General features: G+C 38.5%; 1 protein-coding gene across 4 annotated transcripts in view; it reads left to right on the forward strand.

Moving 5' to 3' along the window:
• Nucleotides 1–15,249, forward strand: part of cntnap2a (contactin associated protein 2a) — a 289,428-nt gene that overhangs the window by 264,407 nt on the left and 9,772 nt on the right. For 2 of the 4 annotated variants that reach the window (XM_081601734.1, XM_081601735.1), the window contains exons 23-24: nucleotides 10,561–10,654; nucleotides 14,265–14,348. In XM_081601734.1, the coding sequence (XP_081457860.1) occupies nucleotides 10,561–10,654; nucleotides 14,265–14,348 (178 nt within the window). The remainder of the gene's footprint in view (nucleotides 1–10,560; nucleotides 10,655–14,264; nucleotides 14,349–15,249) is intronic. The other 2 variants (XM_008438563.3, XM_081601736.1) reach the window with 1 other exon arrangement.

Below are 15,249 nucleotides of genomic sequence, written 5' to 3' on the forward strand. Positions count from 1 at the left end.
TGTTCATTAATTAAAGCGTAATAATAACCTAAAAATGTTTTTACACAAACAAAAATCCTTGTCCTCAAGCATGCCAGATATAAGAACAGCAAGCTTTAAGAACATACGCCGTTAGTCCATTTTAGTTTTTTTATGTATGTCAGTGAGTGACTGCATTACATCACCACACAAAGGTCTAGCATGGATACACTTTGTTTTGTTTATTTTGCCAAAACCTTTATTGCACTGTTTCCTATCCTTTTATATGTGCTGGTGTAATGGAAAACACATCTTAAAGTGGGACTAAATGTGAAAAAATAAAATAAAATGGCGGAACATCAAGTCCTGTCACGTCTTTGAGATATATATATATATATGTCTCTTTTGATGTGCTGCCTTTCTGAATAATGCATATGTACTGGGATCAAAGGTGTGGAAGTCAGTGCTCTGTTGTGTCAGAAGTGTGTTACTTTTTGGTGACATCATCGTCTTTTTTTCTTTTTCCTTTCCTGAACTCTTACACTAAAGACTCATGACTTCACTTCGAATTGAACCCCCTTGGCTTGAAAAGACTTGATATCTTACGTCAAACAGACAGTAGGTTACAGCGGAAACTTGCCTGCCATGCAATGATGGAACTGTGCCACGCACACTTTCCTGCCCACTGTGCACCCCTGCTAATTCCCACAATTACCTCCTCCTGTTGCTGGATCACGCATGCCGCATCTACCATCTGTCTACCTGCTTTTCCTTCTTACTTTGGCAGCATAGACTCCAGTGGTTTGGGGGAGTTGTTCTCTCATCCAGTGCTGCAAAAGGGGTGTTTGAAAGGTTGAAACCAAAAACAAAATTGGAGAGGACACTACGCAGCATTACTCTGTTCCACATTGTTAAGGACATTTCAGTCCTGTCTTTACTTGGGACTTAACTAGAGTCTTGGATGGAAAGACTTGACTCTTGTGACTTGCAAAAGAATGACTTTTCCCCACTTCTGGTGTTCAGGTTTTGGGTAAACACACTTTAAGATTTAATGTTGCCTGGACTGCATGTGTTATAACTTGCATAATCTTCGTTTTTTGATAATAATACAATAATCCAATCTCATCTGGACAAATACACACAACTCTGGGGGGAACAGTTTGCTTGATTCCTCCAACATTTCTCACTTTAGTTTTAATCTGCTCTGCTGTCTGTGAGCAGCTCCATAAAAAAAAATGTTTTAAAAAAAAAAAGCCTCCCCAACGTCCTGCATCACTGACTGCTTTACAAACAGACCACAGTCATCAGTCAGCTGACTGAAGAGCTGAGTGGGTGGACAGCAGCACAGGGTAACTGCAGGAGACTGTACTCTCACTACTTCTTTGTCGTGGGAACTGCTCTGTAGGTTTCTGACATGAACTAATCCCTTGACAAGCTGCAGGCTTTTCTCTGGGTGGTCCATCGCTACCCCTTTGGATGTCTGTTCGCCAATTTCTGGATTCCATGCTGTGCCCTTGTTGTGATCTTTGCAGGATGCCTGACTTGCAGAGATAGCGAGGCCGTGCAAGGAGACAGTGAGGTATTGCTTTGAGAGCAGACGAACTCAGCTGCGTGCATTTTATGCTGCTTTTTTTTTTTTTGAAAGCTCCTGCAAAAGATCTTGTGGCTAACTTGTTGCTCATGAGGATGCTTCTTTTTAAAGATAAATAGGCTTTCCCGAGAAGGAGTCTTAGAGGGACTTTATTTATAGAAACAGGGAGTTCTCTGGCCCAAGCTTCCAGTCTCATTTTCTTAATTGAAACAGCAGACCCTTGAGATGTCTCTGAGAAAGCTCTAAGCACGAGGTAACTTTATGTTGCTGCTCAAGCTTGCAATATTAAAGAGCAGTCAGGAAATTCAAACTGTATTCAGAATTTTTATGTACAAATATTTACTTATGCAAATAAAATGATCATCTGCACAGTGGAACATTACCTTTAAATTCACACTAGCAGTTCTCTAGATACTACGTTACTTTGCTGTTATCACTTTAAATGTGCCTTCTTAACTAGGGTTTTCAAAAATAATCAATATTTTTGGTTAATACATTTTTGCAAATTCTTTTGGATACTTCTTTTCTTCAAAATTGAGACAAGCTGAGCCTTTTATGCCTTTAAATTGACACACACGCACACACACGCACACACACACACACACACACACCCACCCTCCCCTTGTTTATAGACGTTCTCCTGAAAAACCATGGCTGAAAATCAAAAGAGTGAGCTTAAAACTCCATTAACATGGCAAGTACACAGGAAGAAAAGGGAAAGTCAAAACCATTGTTCAGAGGTATTTTTCCTGTGAGGCAGACGAACATAAAAAGCCAATAAGAAACCTCCAGCTACAGAGCAGAGGCTACAAACACAGTAGAACCAGTGTAACCATGTCAAAGACTGACACTCTGAAGTTTAAAGTGGACTTTAAAGCGGCTGTTCCCCGTCTGGGAAGAATCCGGCGTAAGCTAACATTTGCTGTATAAACATTAGCAAGTTAGTGATGGTCCCATCGAGATGCGTGTACCAAACAACTCCCCATGGCACAACAGATCCAGTCTACTGCAGGGAAATCTCCAGCAGCAGATGGTTTCATCTGTAACAAAAGGCTGACGCATCCCCCGGCGTTTCTCTGTTCAGAACTAGAGGAAGTAGCAACTAATGTGGCAAATAACAAAACGTTGGTTTCAGACCCACCGACGAGTTGAACAGAAGCTAGTCAGAGCTCGTCACAATATTTTCTTCTCACTCCAGTTGATCCCGAAAGAAAATATGGTGCATAACTGGCCAGAAACTTAAATCTTGAACAACTGCTGCTGTTCAAGAACACGTTTGTACAGACCAGACTCTTGTTTACACTGCAAAGTAATCTGATTGCCAATTATATGCAGATCTGAATCTTAGGTGAATACTTCCATAAAGGATGTTAACACTTCCTCTACGTTTGTTGAATGTTTTGTTGCACAGAAAATTGACACTTCAATTTTTTTTTTTTTCTAAATATGTGCTATATAATTTTTTTTTTGTTGTTGTTGTTTTTAAAAGAAAAATAAGGATAATTTTCTTTGATTAGCAAAAAAATTTAAATCTGAATGATGATAAATTATATTGAAATAATATATTTTTGGTAATTATTATTAATCAAGCCTTCCCTATAGCTCATTACTTACAATCACATTGTGCAGCAGGAGGAATAAACTAAAGAAAACGACATTTAAAAAATAAGCATATTTTTCTCATATCTAGTTGAGCAGATTAGATGCGTCCAAATTCTTTTATGACGTATCTCTAGAAACTGTTGATTAATGATTATTGATGATTCTCACAGCGTAGGACCTGACCTGTGTTTTGAATATCAACTCAACAGGGGATAACACTTACCGAAATATTCCAGTGTTTTGTGTTTCGTGTGCTAGTCAAGAATTAGGATGAGCACTGGAGGGCTCGATGTGGTAATTTAGTCTTAAGAAAAACAAAGTGATTATCAAAGTAACTGTAGGGAGTAAGGCATGGAGGGAAAAAATAGATTAAATTTATAGATATGGTGTTAAAAGTAAAGCCGGGAGGTTCACTAACAGTGATCGCTTTGATGGGTAGAACTTCTCCCTGTTTTGCTGCCTCAGGGCGCTTCTTGATTTGTAAACAGACAACAACGGATAATATTTCTGCCACGTTGAGATCCTGTTTGATCTGCAGACGCTCTGACTGTGACCCACACTTTTACTAATCCACTGTAAGAAATATAAGAGACAGAGTTTATTTTCTTCCGATAAACACAGCATCACAAGTACATTCTTATGGAGCAGAACAGCTTCTTTTTTTATAGCATTTTACCCATTCCGATATACAGTGCAAAAAAAAGTGTTTCTTGTTAAACTTGAAAGCTTGAAGTTCATACAGTAACTTATTAAATTTAACAAATTTGCTTCAGGTAATTTATGCAGCAAAATGCTGAAAAGATCTTAAATTTTCCACTTAAATTGTCTTGTTTTTTAGTGTAAACCTTTACTTCATGCAAATAAGCATAGCAGTGTTTCTCCTCGAAGGCATGAGTTGGGTTCCTGCTGTATTGTCTGCGAACAGGGCCGGTTCAGGCTGTTATTCCCATATTTCTGCCGTTGTGTTGACTTGTCATCAACTATAAGTGTGTCTAAACCTAAGTTATGAACATAAAGGCCTTTTCACCAATCAAGGGCACTCAAAGTTTATGGTGAGTTGTTTCTGCACTTTGTTTCCGTTGTGTAGTGCAGAGGTTGCAAAGCTACAATCTGATATTTTCTGTTGCTTCTTACTTCTAACATATGGCATCTTTAACTTATGATTTGTCCATATGGGAACACCGATCTTACAGTGTTTTAACTAGAAAACCTTTTCTTAAAGCGTAGAGTTTCAAACAAAGCTTCCGTCAGATGTTTCTGTGGTGACAGCCATGAACAGTATTGTTTAGTTTACAGCCTAATCTGATGACAGACTGCTGTCACAATTGGTTTCCCTGCTAAGAAATGACCAACACGAAAATCCATTCACTTAACTTCCGAGGAGTCCTAGTAGAGAGTACGCACAAGCAATCATCTTATTGTTTATCGTCACCCGAAAGAAAAACGACAGTCATCAAAATGTGCCGTCCTGTGATAACAAACTATAATTCGGGTTGTGGTCATAAAAACAGTTTGAAGTGTATTCCACCATTGCTGCCATACAGCCATCTAAAAATGCTCTACTTGAGGTTCATAAAGTCAAATATATGCAAATTATAGTATCATGTCTAACATTACGGCTGCATTACTGAAAATAACTTTGATAAATAAGTCTCCTTTTTGGTAATGAGTTGGTTTATCTTGAGTAGTGTTTGTGTTTTTACAGCCAACAAGACCGCCATCATTTCCCCTCCTCCCCCCACCCCCCCTTCTATCGTAATTTAAGAAAACTTGAAGACGAGCTCGCTCTTCTCTGTAAAGAAGTGAATTTAAAATGATCAAAACACATTAGCCACATAAATCCTTTCATTGTGCCAAGAGTCTTGCGTTCATTTGGTCTAATTGTTAGTTAATCTGTCATACTTTACTCATTACCACAGCAGCCAATAAAATGTTTATAGGACCTGAGGTGTGATGGTGTGTGCTGTGCTGCAATTTGAGGCTTACTGAAAACGATTGTGTTAAAGTAATCCCATGTAACTCATCAGAGCACGGCTCTGCAGTAGTGGTTATATGTTTTTGGTTTAAAAACTCTTTCACGGTGTACGTACAATTTCAATTCCACTCCCAGTATTTTATTGCTACCCTAAGGCGACAATAAAATTGTATATTGTATATTGAGCAAAAACAAACAAAAAAATGACAAAAATGTTCTACTAAGCTCACCACATCATATCCATTGTGACCATCCTTCACCATGTTTCTTCTTCCCATACTGACTGAATTTTCATGTTTTATGACTATTTTGAGCTTTGATTCTTTAAGAATCTCTGTATATGACACCCCATGACGTGAACAGTACACATTAATCCTGAGACATTTAGTAGCTGCATGTAATAATAGATATTTGTCAATTACTTCACTATCGCTCTGATTTGCTTTTATGAGTGAAGGGTAGAGCTCTGAGTAAAACGCATTATAGAGTTATAGAGATTGTGTAAAGAGCCTGGAGACCAAGTAGATTTTTTAATAAAGGAAACAGCGGACACCTAACTGCAGGCTAGAAAGTTGTCACTTCTCTGCAGTTCAGAAGACAAATCTTCTTAGGCAGCTGAAAAGTAACTATTGAGGTTCACGACACCAGAAGAAACAAAAAAGACAAAAAGTAAACATGTGCCTCCTTGAATGCAAAATCAAAGAGTCGGGTGGAAACATGGAAAAAAAAAAACTCAGTGATTTAAGATGTGAAAATCTCGAATGAAAAATAAGATGCTATTCAGGGATTCACAAGCAAATCAAACCTGACATTTAAAACACAGCTGAGTGATGAATTGGGGATTCCCACTGCAGGAGTTTTTTTTTTTTATAGTCTTGCCATTTTTCCATTTAATTGTTTTTGTGCCACTCGTAAAACAAGTTAATGTTGCAATCCTGTTGTTTTACCTTAAAATAAATTGTCTTAACCTACACTACGTCAGCATACCCAGGCAGTGTATCTCTTTCTGACTGGAAAAAGGATTTTATTTTGTTCTTCTTCACCCTGTTGTTGACAGGAATGATGACTCTGCCTGTCGGTTTCTGTGTGACAAACTTCTGTCATGCGCGGTACTTTTGGCCGGCTTTTCCTGAAACGTCTCCCGTATGACTGAGATTCCTTGCTGCAGCTGCATGGAATATAAGTAGATATATTTGAAGGGATTTCATAAAAAAAACCTGAAAGAATATGGGAAATATTGATGGATGTACTCAAAAGAGCGTCAGCTTGTAGTTCATTCTCTAGTGAGAACTCACTGAGTAGCCCCAAGGTCGGTATCTACAAAGATACGCAAGTGAAAGTTGTGGGTGTTAAACTATTTAATGAGTGTTTCTCGTAGTTTTTATCTCATTAAGCTAATTGTTTTGGACTTGTGTTGCTGTTGGTAAATGACACCGTAGCAAATCACAAATTCCATTTGTTTTTGGATTTGCAAGTGCAACAAGCAGTAAAGGCAAAGTTGTGCCCAGTGTGATTTCATCAGGGGCGAAAAACTTGGTTCTCGGTAGATATGTTTTAACAAAACATAAAAAACTGACGGCACGTTATATTTTCAGTTGATAGATAAACTATATCTAATGGAAATTTGATTGATTTTGCATAAATCTGACCAGTGGCTTAAAGCAACGTGTCCATTTTGCACAATGCGTTTAAATAATTAAGCCATCCAGACTTTAGGCGAGCCTAATATTTACAGTACGTCAGGCATGTGGAGATGTGCGAGTACCTGCCCAGATATTCCCACAGAGGGAAGCAAAAGACGGCAGTGTTTGGGTTTTTAAGCAGCCTGAGAGGTCTCATTGGGTTAGTTCACTATCAAAGGCCCACCAAGATGAGATTAAAATGAGCCCCCATCTCCCCGTCTCCGAGATGAAAGTGAGAAACGCCTTCGGGCAAAAGACATCTCATCCGAGAGTTCCCTCCTCTCATCTCCAGTTACTGTCGATAGATCAGCCGCGTGAATGAGTGCAACGCCAATGGAGCGAGACAGTAACGCGGCAGTTTAACTGATAATGATGTTCAACTATTTATTCAAGGTTAAAGGGGGGGAGGATGCTTTGCATTTCTTTGCTCTTATTTTGAAATGTGTGATGGGATTATGTTCATCTCCCAGATAAAGCTGGTGAAATGAGAGGTGTCAGGAATGCAAAGTGCTTTAGACGCATTAGTTTGAATGTGTCCAGCACAAAGACTCAATTCAATTTTTTTTAAGAGCATAGTGAAATAGATTCCCAACGCCCCCCTCCCCTTGTAATTTTCTCCTTGTCTAACACCTTATTAGTTTGCTTACGTAAGCTCAATACAACATAAGAGGCATTAAAGGAGAGAAGTGCGTTCTCTAAATGGTGCGACGAAGGGAAGGGGATCCCAGTAATTGAGGCTGTAATAGACAGAGTTCAGTGAAATGGGGTTTCTTCTGGCTGCCTTCCTCTGTGGACCTTTCTGTGAGGTTTCAAGATTCAAACCGCCCTCCCAGCTTGTGCAGCCAATTTGTTTTCTCAGATAAAAGTAAATAAGCCGAGCGCAATTTAATTGTGCCCCATTATCCCACCCTCCAGTCACGGTGGAAAACAAAACCCACACAGTGCTCCGCGGAGACCAGGCTTTTGGAAGGAATCAAATTAGGATAGGCCGTGAGTACGCGTGTGTGTGTGTGTGTGTGCGTGTGTGTGTGTGTGTGTGTGCCGGTGCTTATTTTTACTCTCATTTGTGCCTGAGAAAGAAAATAGTCTGAAGAGCTGCGGGTGAGAATTTTCCCATGCGGGAGCAGCCCACTGATTCAAACTTGTAAACACGCTAACAAGAATCGCAGTCCTTTAGTGACAGTCCAGCTCTGCTCGCGTCCAGCAGGAAGCCAGCGCCCTTCGCTACTTTTAACAGAAGACATTTCCACTGTAGCAAAAGTCATTGTTCTCCTCTTGGCTTTGCCTGTTGCGTTGCGCTCTCTGTGAGCTCAGATACAGTCCTCCTGTGAGCGGAGAGGGGAAACGGGATGATCTTTTATTTTCTGGATGCAGAGAAACCAATTTGAGGGGCTGAAATTATTCTCATCAATAGCACCAGCTGCAGCCTTCAAGCTAATTAGAAACTTCATTTGTACAGCAATAACAAGTTAATTACGTTGCAGGGATATTAAAGTCGTGTATTCCCCTCCCTCCATCACCCTCGCTGTTCTCACATTTCTATAGATGGAGTAGTTTCTAAACGGGCTGCCTGTTTTCTACCCTGCTCAGAGAGAAAGGCTTTAAGTTCATACACACGACGTCCGAAGAAGCGCAACACTAATACGTTAAAGCCAGCGCTGCATGTACATGTATCCACCATTATGAAGAGCACCGCTTCTTTTATTTCAGCTGTGAACGGAACCAAAATATAGTATGCCGTTAAACGTGCAGATTATAAAACGTTTTTTGTTGATTTGTGGTTGTTTAATTCGTTGCTTAAACCCTTGTTAGGCTCCCAGGATTAATTGTCTTCGTCGCTCCAGCACGTTGTCAGACCGCTCTTTGATCAGGACCACGGGGATCTCAAATGCACCGTAAAGGAGCCTTTTCATTTCCTAACCGATATCCTTTCTTAAGAGCATTTGCTGCTTGCGTCTAAACGCACCATCAGTGTCAGCCAGCAGGCAGTAAAAAAAAAAAAAAAAACACTTTGTGCATGGCACAGGTATCGATGAAACAGCACTATTTGACAGCCTTGGAATGAGACCAAGGCATCTTTCTGGCAAGGTCTGATTGTATATATTCCCTTTCCTGGCATGGCTGACTAAAAATCAATGTAAGTGATTATCTTTATTCCATCATGAATCTTTTGTCCTGATGGAAACTGATCCCTTGCATGATATCAGTGTCCTGGGGGACAAGCCGTCTCTTAAATGTTTAATTGAGAAAACGTTGTAAATCATTTGCTGTAGAGTTTGAAGTCCTTTGAGGTAAAACTAACAGAGCATCTTTGGACGGGGGGAAAAAAAAACGCCTCTCAGCACAAAATCGTTTCTTAAATACTTTTGTTCTCCCGTCTCATGTAACACCGATGACTGTTCAGCTCACACTTTGCATTTTTAATTACTCGTTTTATGTTTGGGTTTCTCTGTGATCAGGTCCACGGCATTACAAACATCAGCTCATAAAGAGTCGTCATTTGCACTCAGATGTACATCTACGCAGCGCCTACGGAAAGTGTTTTACCTTTTTCATGCTTTTTCAAATCAATCATGATCAACAAAATGTTTCTTTCTTGACAAAGAAAAAAAGTATTTGACTGTTGTCAGAAAGAAAAAAAAAAAAGACAAATTATGTTGATAATGGTGGTTTTGCTAAAACAATAGAAGTAAAACATCCAAGGGGGTGAAAACGTTTTGGTACCATGATTTCTGTGTGACCAATGATTCTACTGTGGTTTTGCACTACACTGACAATTGAGGACAATAATGCAAAGTCTTGTTTAGATGTGTCTGATGTGAGCTATTTTATATCTTAATTGAGGTTTGAATGTATTTGCAGGGAGTTCAGAGAAGAACAAGAAGAGAAGGGTAACACTTTATTTGAAAGGGGGTGAATAAGACTGACATGACACTTTCATAAACATGACATAACACATGTCATGAATATGAATAAGCCTTCATGAATATTTATGAATTGTCATAAAGCGTCATTCGGTAAATTATGACACTTTTAATACAAAGTTGACATTATTCAAAATGTCTTTGTTATGACAACTTGACTTTAACCAAGAAATCATTACTGATATAAATTTGTTATGAAAGTATTACTGATTGCACTTTAAAAATTAGGTATCTTTATGTTATTAAAGGTAAAGTTTAAACAGTAATGATTTCTTGGTTAATGTCAAGTTGTCATAACAAAGACATTTTGAATAATGTCAACTTTGTATTAAAAGTGTCATAATTTACCGAATGACGCTTTATGACAACAGTCATAAATATTCATGAAGGCTTATTCATATTCATGACATGTGTTATGTCATGTTTATGAAAGTATCATGACAGTCTTATTCACCCCGCTTCAAATAAGGTGTTACCAAGAGAAGAAAAAATAAGTTTGGTGGTATTTTTCAGAGGAAAAAATACACTGTGAATGATGTCTATAATTATTTGATAAATAAATTGTAGACTAAAATGTATATTTTCCCATGACGTTTAACTATATGTATTGACATCTGGCAGCCACAGGAGGGAGCTGTTGAGCTGTGTATAATCCTCGTTTTCAGTTCAGTGCCCCGCATTAGCTGTCTTTTAACGATTTGGTCTTTTTTTTGTGCTCTCCTTAATGTGTCAATGCAGGTTTCAGTGGGGACCTTTCCAGACTTTCTGAAAAATGTTTTTGACTCTGACTTCTCACTCGCTGCTCGTTGCATCTCCTTCTGATTCCAGCTGGATCATTACCCGCCTGTGAACTACAAACTTCCAGATGCCTCAGACATTCAATTCGACCTGGTTAAGACGCTGTTCTTAGGAAAAGTCTACGGTGAGTAGCTTGCCACTTTTAACTTGTTTTCTTTTGTTTGTAAAGCTGGTTATGGTGGACATGTTTTATTTCCAACTGCCCAGAAAGTTGAAGGACTATTACTCTTGAGGATAGTTGCTTATTAGATGTCACAATTAATCATAAAATCCCCAGTGCAGATTTTCATTGAATCAACTAAATTCATATGGGTGGCACTGCATAATAATTAGGGTTTTTTTTTTTTTTTATCAAAACAACAGCAAAAACAAACTATGAGAAATCCCCAGACGTTTTACAATGTTCTTTGAGGGCCAAGAAACCTCCTTTCTCTGTTCACAAGAAACACCTTCCTTCGTGCCACAAGCAATGAAATAGTTAAAAGTAAAAAGGTATCATAAATTAATGGATAATTCAAACCTCTCTGCTGTTAATGTTATTGTATATGTTTGTGTATGTATATTGCTGTCTTTCCATGTTAATTCATCCTGACAATGCAGCAAATCACTTTCCCTACAGGGATGAGTAGAGCTAGCTCGCTAGCTAGCTATTTAGCGAGGTATCTCCCATAATTCCTCCATCATAACTCCCATTACCCCCTATCAACACAACATCTGTGCTATGAGGGAAAACAAAACCAAGGTCACCCTTCATCACAAAGCAGCATGAAGATATTTGTCTACTTTGTAAAATATAACTCTAAATATTAATATAGTCCACATACTGAAAAGTAACCCTAAACATAAAAAGAAAACCAGAAGGATAATATTAAGGATAAGACAGGGGGGAAAATGAAATGTTGTCATGAGAAAGACAGAAGAGGAGAGCCGCAAGGACAAAAGCTTGTATTTCTGCATCTCATCGGATCTGTTCCATTTCTGTGTCTGAACCACAAAGACAAGAGAGGCTGTCAGACAGTTCAGCTATCAGGTTCTCTCTTTCAGAGCGAGAGAGAGACCCCGTGCTTGGTACGCTGCACACACACTTTGATCACTGTGACATCTCCGCCTTCCCTTTTTTGCAGTCTGATTGCAGGATGGGATAAGCTGGCTTCACTAACAATGGAGCATTTCACATAAGATGACTGAGAGGCAGAGGTGTGTGCACCAATACCCAGAGCGTTCATTATCATTAACGAACAATAAACCGTTCTCAGGTCATCAACTGTTCTGCAAAGCGATTTTCTGTCCAATAGTAATTATCCATAAACCCCTCCTGAACACCTGTGAATTATAGCTTTGTGGGTTGTAATATGAAAAAAAAAGCCCTATGATTAAGAACTGCTTATTTATTCATTGTTAAACTGGTGTAATAAGAGCATTGCTAACATTCCTGTTGATTAAGTGTTGGATTTTCCTTCTTTCAAGGCGCATTTATTCTCTTCTGAGTCATTTTTGGATGTGATCAACTGAAAGCTCACATAATGATGTATAAGACTTTTAGCACAATTTACATCAATCCTTTTCCCCTTTGTAAACCTAAAATGTAAAAAGATTTATGGCTTTCATTCTACTACCTGTTCATAAGTATCACCTTTGATTGCAGATTTCTATTCATAATCTCTTTACTATGTGTGTGCTTCTGTAACTGTTCCACTTCAGCATTCTACACACAAACACTTTAATGTATTCACAGTTGTTTTTTTTCTTCTTTTTTTTCTTCCTTACCGTGTCCTTTTCAGTTGTGTTTGAGCCCTTAACTGAAGAGTTGTATCTGTTTCCATGTCTGAGGTCAAGAAATGTGCTAAAGAAACTGAAAAGAAAAAAACAAGCAAGAAGCAGCTGAAAAATTGCAGAAAAGTGATTTTATGTTTACAGCATCAAACCCAGGCAAAGTTCAATAGTCACACAAGAGATGTGCTTGTTCTCAGAGTGAATTGAACTACTTTTGAAATTTTACGCTGGACTAGAATAGAATAGAATAGAATGTATTGATCCCCAAGGGGAAATTGCTAATCTAATTTTAGGTCAAACAGAGGAACCATTTTTGGATAAAGAGAAATACTTATTTTACCCCTTTACTTTCAGAAATCATGCCCACTTTTGCAGAAGACCTTTGGGGAAAGTAAGAGTAAGAATCGGAGAATTGTTTTCTAATGATAATTTGCCAAAGTTGTGGTGATCATTATTCCATGAATGGTTTGCTTTTGTAACTTTATCTTAATGAATATCCTGTAACAGTAAACTGCTAGTGTTCATGTGCACATGAGGGTAATTTCATCCTTCCTTCCCTGTTTGATGTTTAACCTTGGTGTCAGGGAGGAAGCCCATATCCCCCGTCTCTCCTCTGTCTTGGTCTGTTTTTGCACAGTTAATTCATAAATCAAGTCATTCAACTAACCTTTATGACTGGAGCCAAAGGCAAGTCCATGCAACCTGAAACATGACAGCTTTTGTTTTGAAGCCTTGCTTAAAGGGCCATGTTAGGATCAGGGTACCTGACTGGAGGTAGAGTACTGAAGGTGTATTCATCCATCTTCAGCTTTTTGTGGTATTTATTTATCATCAATTTAAAGTTGACTGAAATTTTGCCAATTGTTTTTGCAAAATTCCTTAAGCTCAAGCAGATTGGATGGAGAGCATCTGTGAACATTATTGTCATTTTTAAATCTTGCCACCGATTCCCAGTTGAATTGGTTCATTCTGCTACCTGAATTCAAACCAGGGACCGCTATCTCCAGTCTACAAACGCCAATGTCCTACATGTTGTAAATATTTTCCAAATCTAAATGACCTCTTCAACATGTCATCAACTTCTGCAGAGGATTGGTAGCAAATTATCCACTTGATTAAGATTCCTTGAACCAGGAGAACATTTAAATCTTGCAGAACAGCTGCTTTTGAGAGCTGATGTTGGGATAAATACCACAAAAAGCTGAAGATGGATGAATATATGGAAGTAAATATGTGCCATCAGAATTTGAATAAAAAATGCATCTGAAACTTGAATGTTGTACATTTGCACTTACTTTTTCAATTTCAAAATTAATTCAGAATATAATTTTGACCTAAAAAAAAATTCAGTGTCATTATTTGTATATGTTTGCAATTTTCATTTGTTAAAAAAATTCACATTCCTATTTCAAAGTGATGAAATGTTTAATTCTGGTGGCACATATTTACTTCCATAGATAGCTTTTCAGGTCTAAGCTATCCCATTTTATCGTTAGTTGTATGATTAGGATAATTCTCCTAATGGAAGATAAACCACCCAATAGAAAAGTGTTTTATGACCCAACCCAACTGTAACTTTATTCCTGCTGTGTTCCTTTGTCTGCATGATGCTCTAATACCTTCACAAAACAATTGTTTTTACACTGAAAATGACCAGGTTTTCAGATTTTATTTTATTTTTTTAAATAATTTTGACTTTCTGCTTTACAATTATTGACTGATCACTAAAATGCACTGGATATTGTGGCTGTAACGGGAAATATGTGAAAAAGCTTAAGCGGTATGAGTAATTTCGTGAGACCTATATGTGGTAGATGTCAGTCTGTGGATTGGTGTTGGTCCAACGCAGATCTCTGCACCCACCTGGAATAGATGAGGGAGATGAGTCATGCCGCAGCCGGAGCAACAGAATCACATTCCTGTCCTCTGCGCTATAAATCTGTTGGGTCTCTCTCTTTCAGTGTGTCGGATAGAAGGAATAAATTCAAAGCAGAAACGAACTGAAGGAAAAGCATCATTAGAGACGGACGACTATAGCCCTCAGGGTAAATGTCATGTACTGTACATCAGCACCACACTAAAATTTAATTTCTCTGTTTTATTTCCACATATTTTTCCCTTTCTATTGATACCGCTAAAGAAAAACGCATGCCTGTAAGCAAATCTGCTAGTTTAAGGCTGAAGTACCTCTCCCTGAGTAATGTTTAGAAGAGCTAAATGCAGCGCTTTTATTTAGGGACTGTTCAAATCTTTGATATTTATTTGATCATCGTTACTGTATTTTACTTCAGATCTATTAGGGAGTCAAGATAACTTAAGAGAAAGTGCTTTATATGGCAGTATAAACATAGCTGTTTATACTGCCATATACTGCGCAGAAATGCACTGCTCACAGTCAGAAACGACCAAATCAGAGCCACTCTCAATCAGGCTCATGCACGCGCTGCTCACCTTCCCTCTGCTCTCCGCTGTACTTCAACTCCTCCACCCACAGCGGAGCCTGCCTTGAATGCGCAGGCTAGCTAGCAACGCCGCCGATGACTGCAGATAAATATTCTAAACAAAGTCTGAGTTAAAACAGGAGACATAAAACATGAAATGTAAAATAATTATCAGAGTTTTATGTAGTGTGACATGTCTGACACTGACGGGGATCTGCTGCAGCCTCACAGTCGGTCAATAGCAGGATTTAAACGTTTTTTTGTCACAAATTGATTAAAAAAATTTTAAAAAAATAGTGTCGGAGGCTTTTAGCCAGTCGGCTAAATAATCCTCAGAAGTTTTGGTCAAGTACTTCTTGGACTGTTGAAGTGCAGGAATCAAACCTCTTATCCAGCAGCTGTTTGAAAAGTACTCAACTTCCTGAACAGCTGAAGCCTTGGCATTAACCTGTTCATAATACGCATTTATAGAAATGTTACTCTTTTCAACAGTATGGAGCAGGTC

Source organism: Poecilia reticulata, chromosome 20 (assembly GCF_904066995.2).
Source record: "Poecilia reticulata chromosome 20, P_reticulata-male-v2, whole genome shotgun sequence".
Taxonomy (NCBI): Eukaryota; Metazoa; Chordata; class Actinopteri; order Cyprinodontiformes; family Poeciliidae; genus Poecilia; species Poecilia reticulata.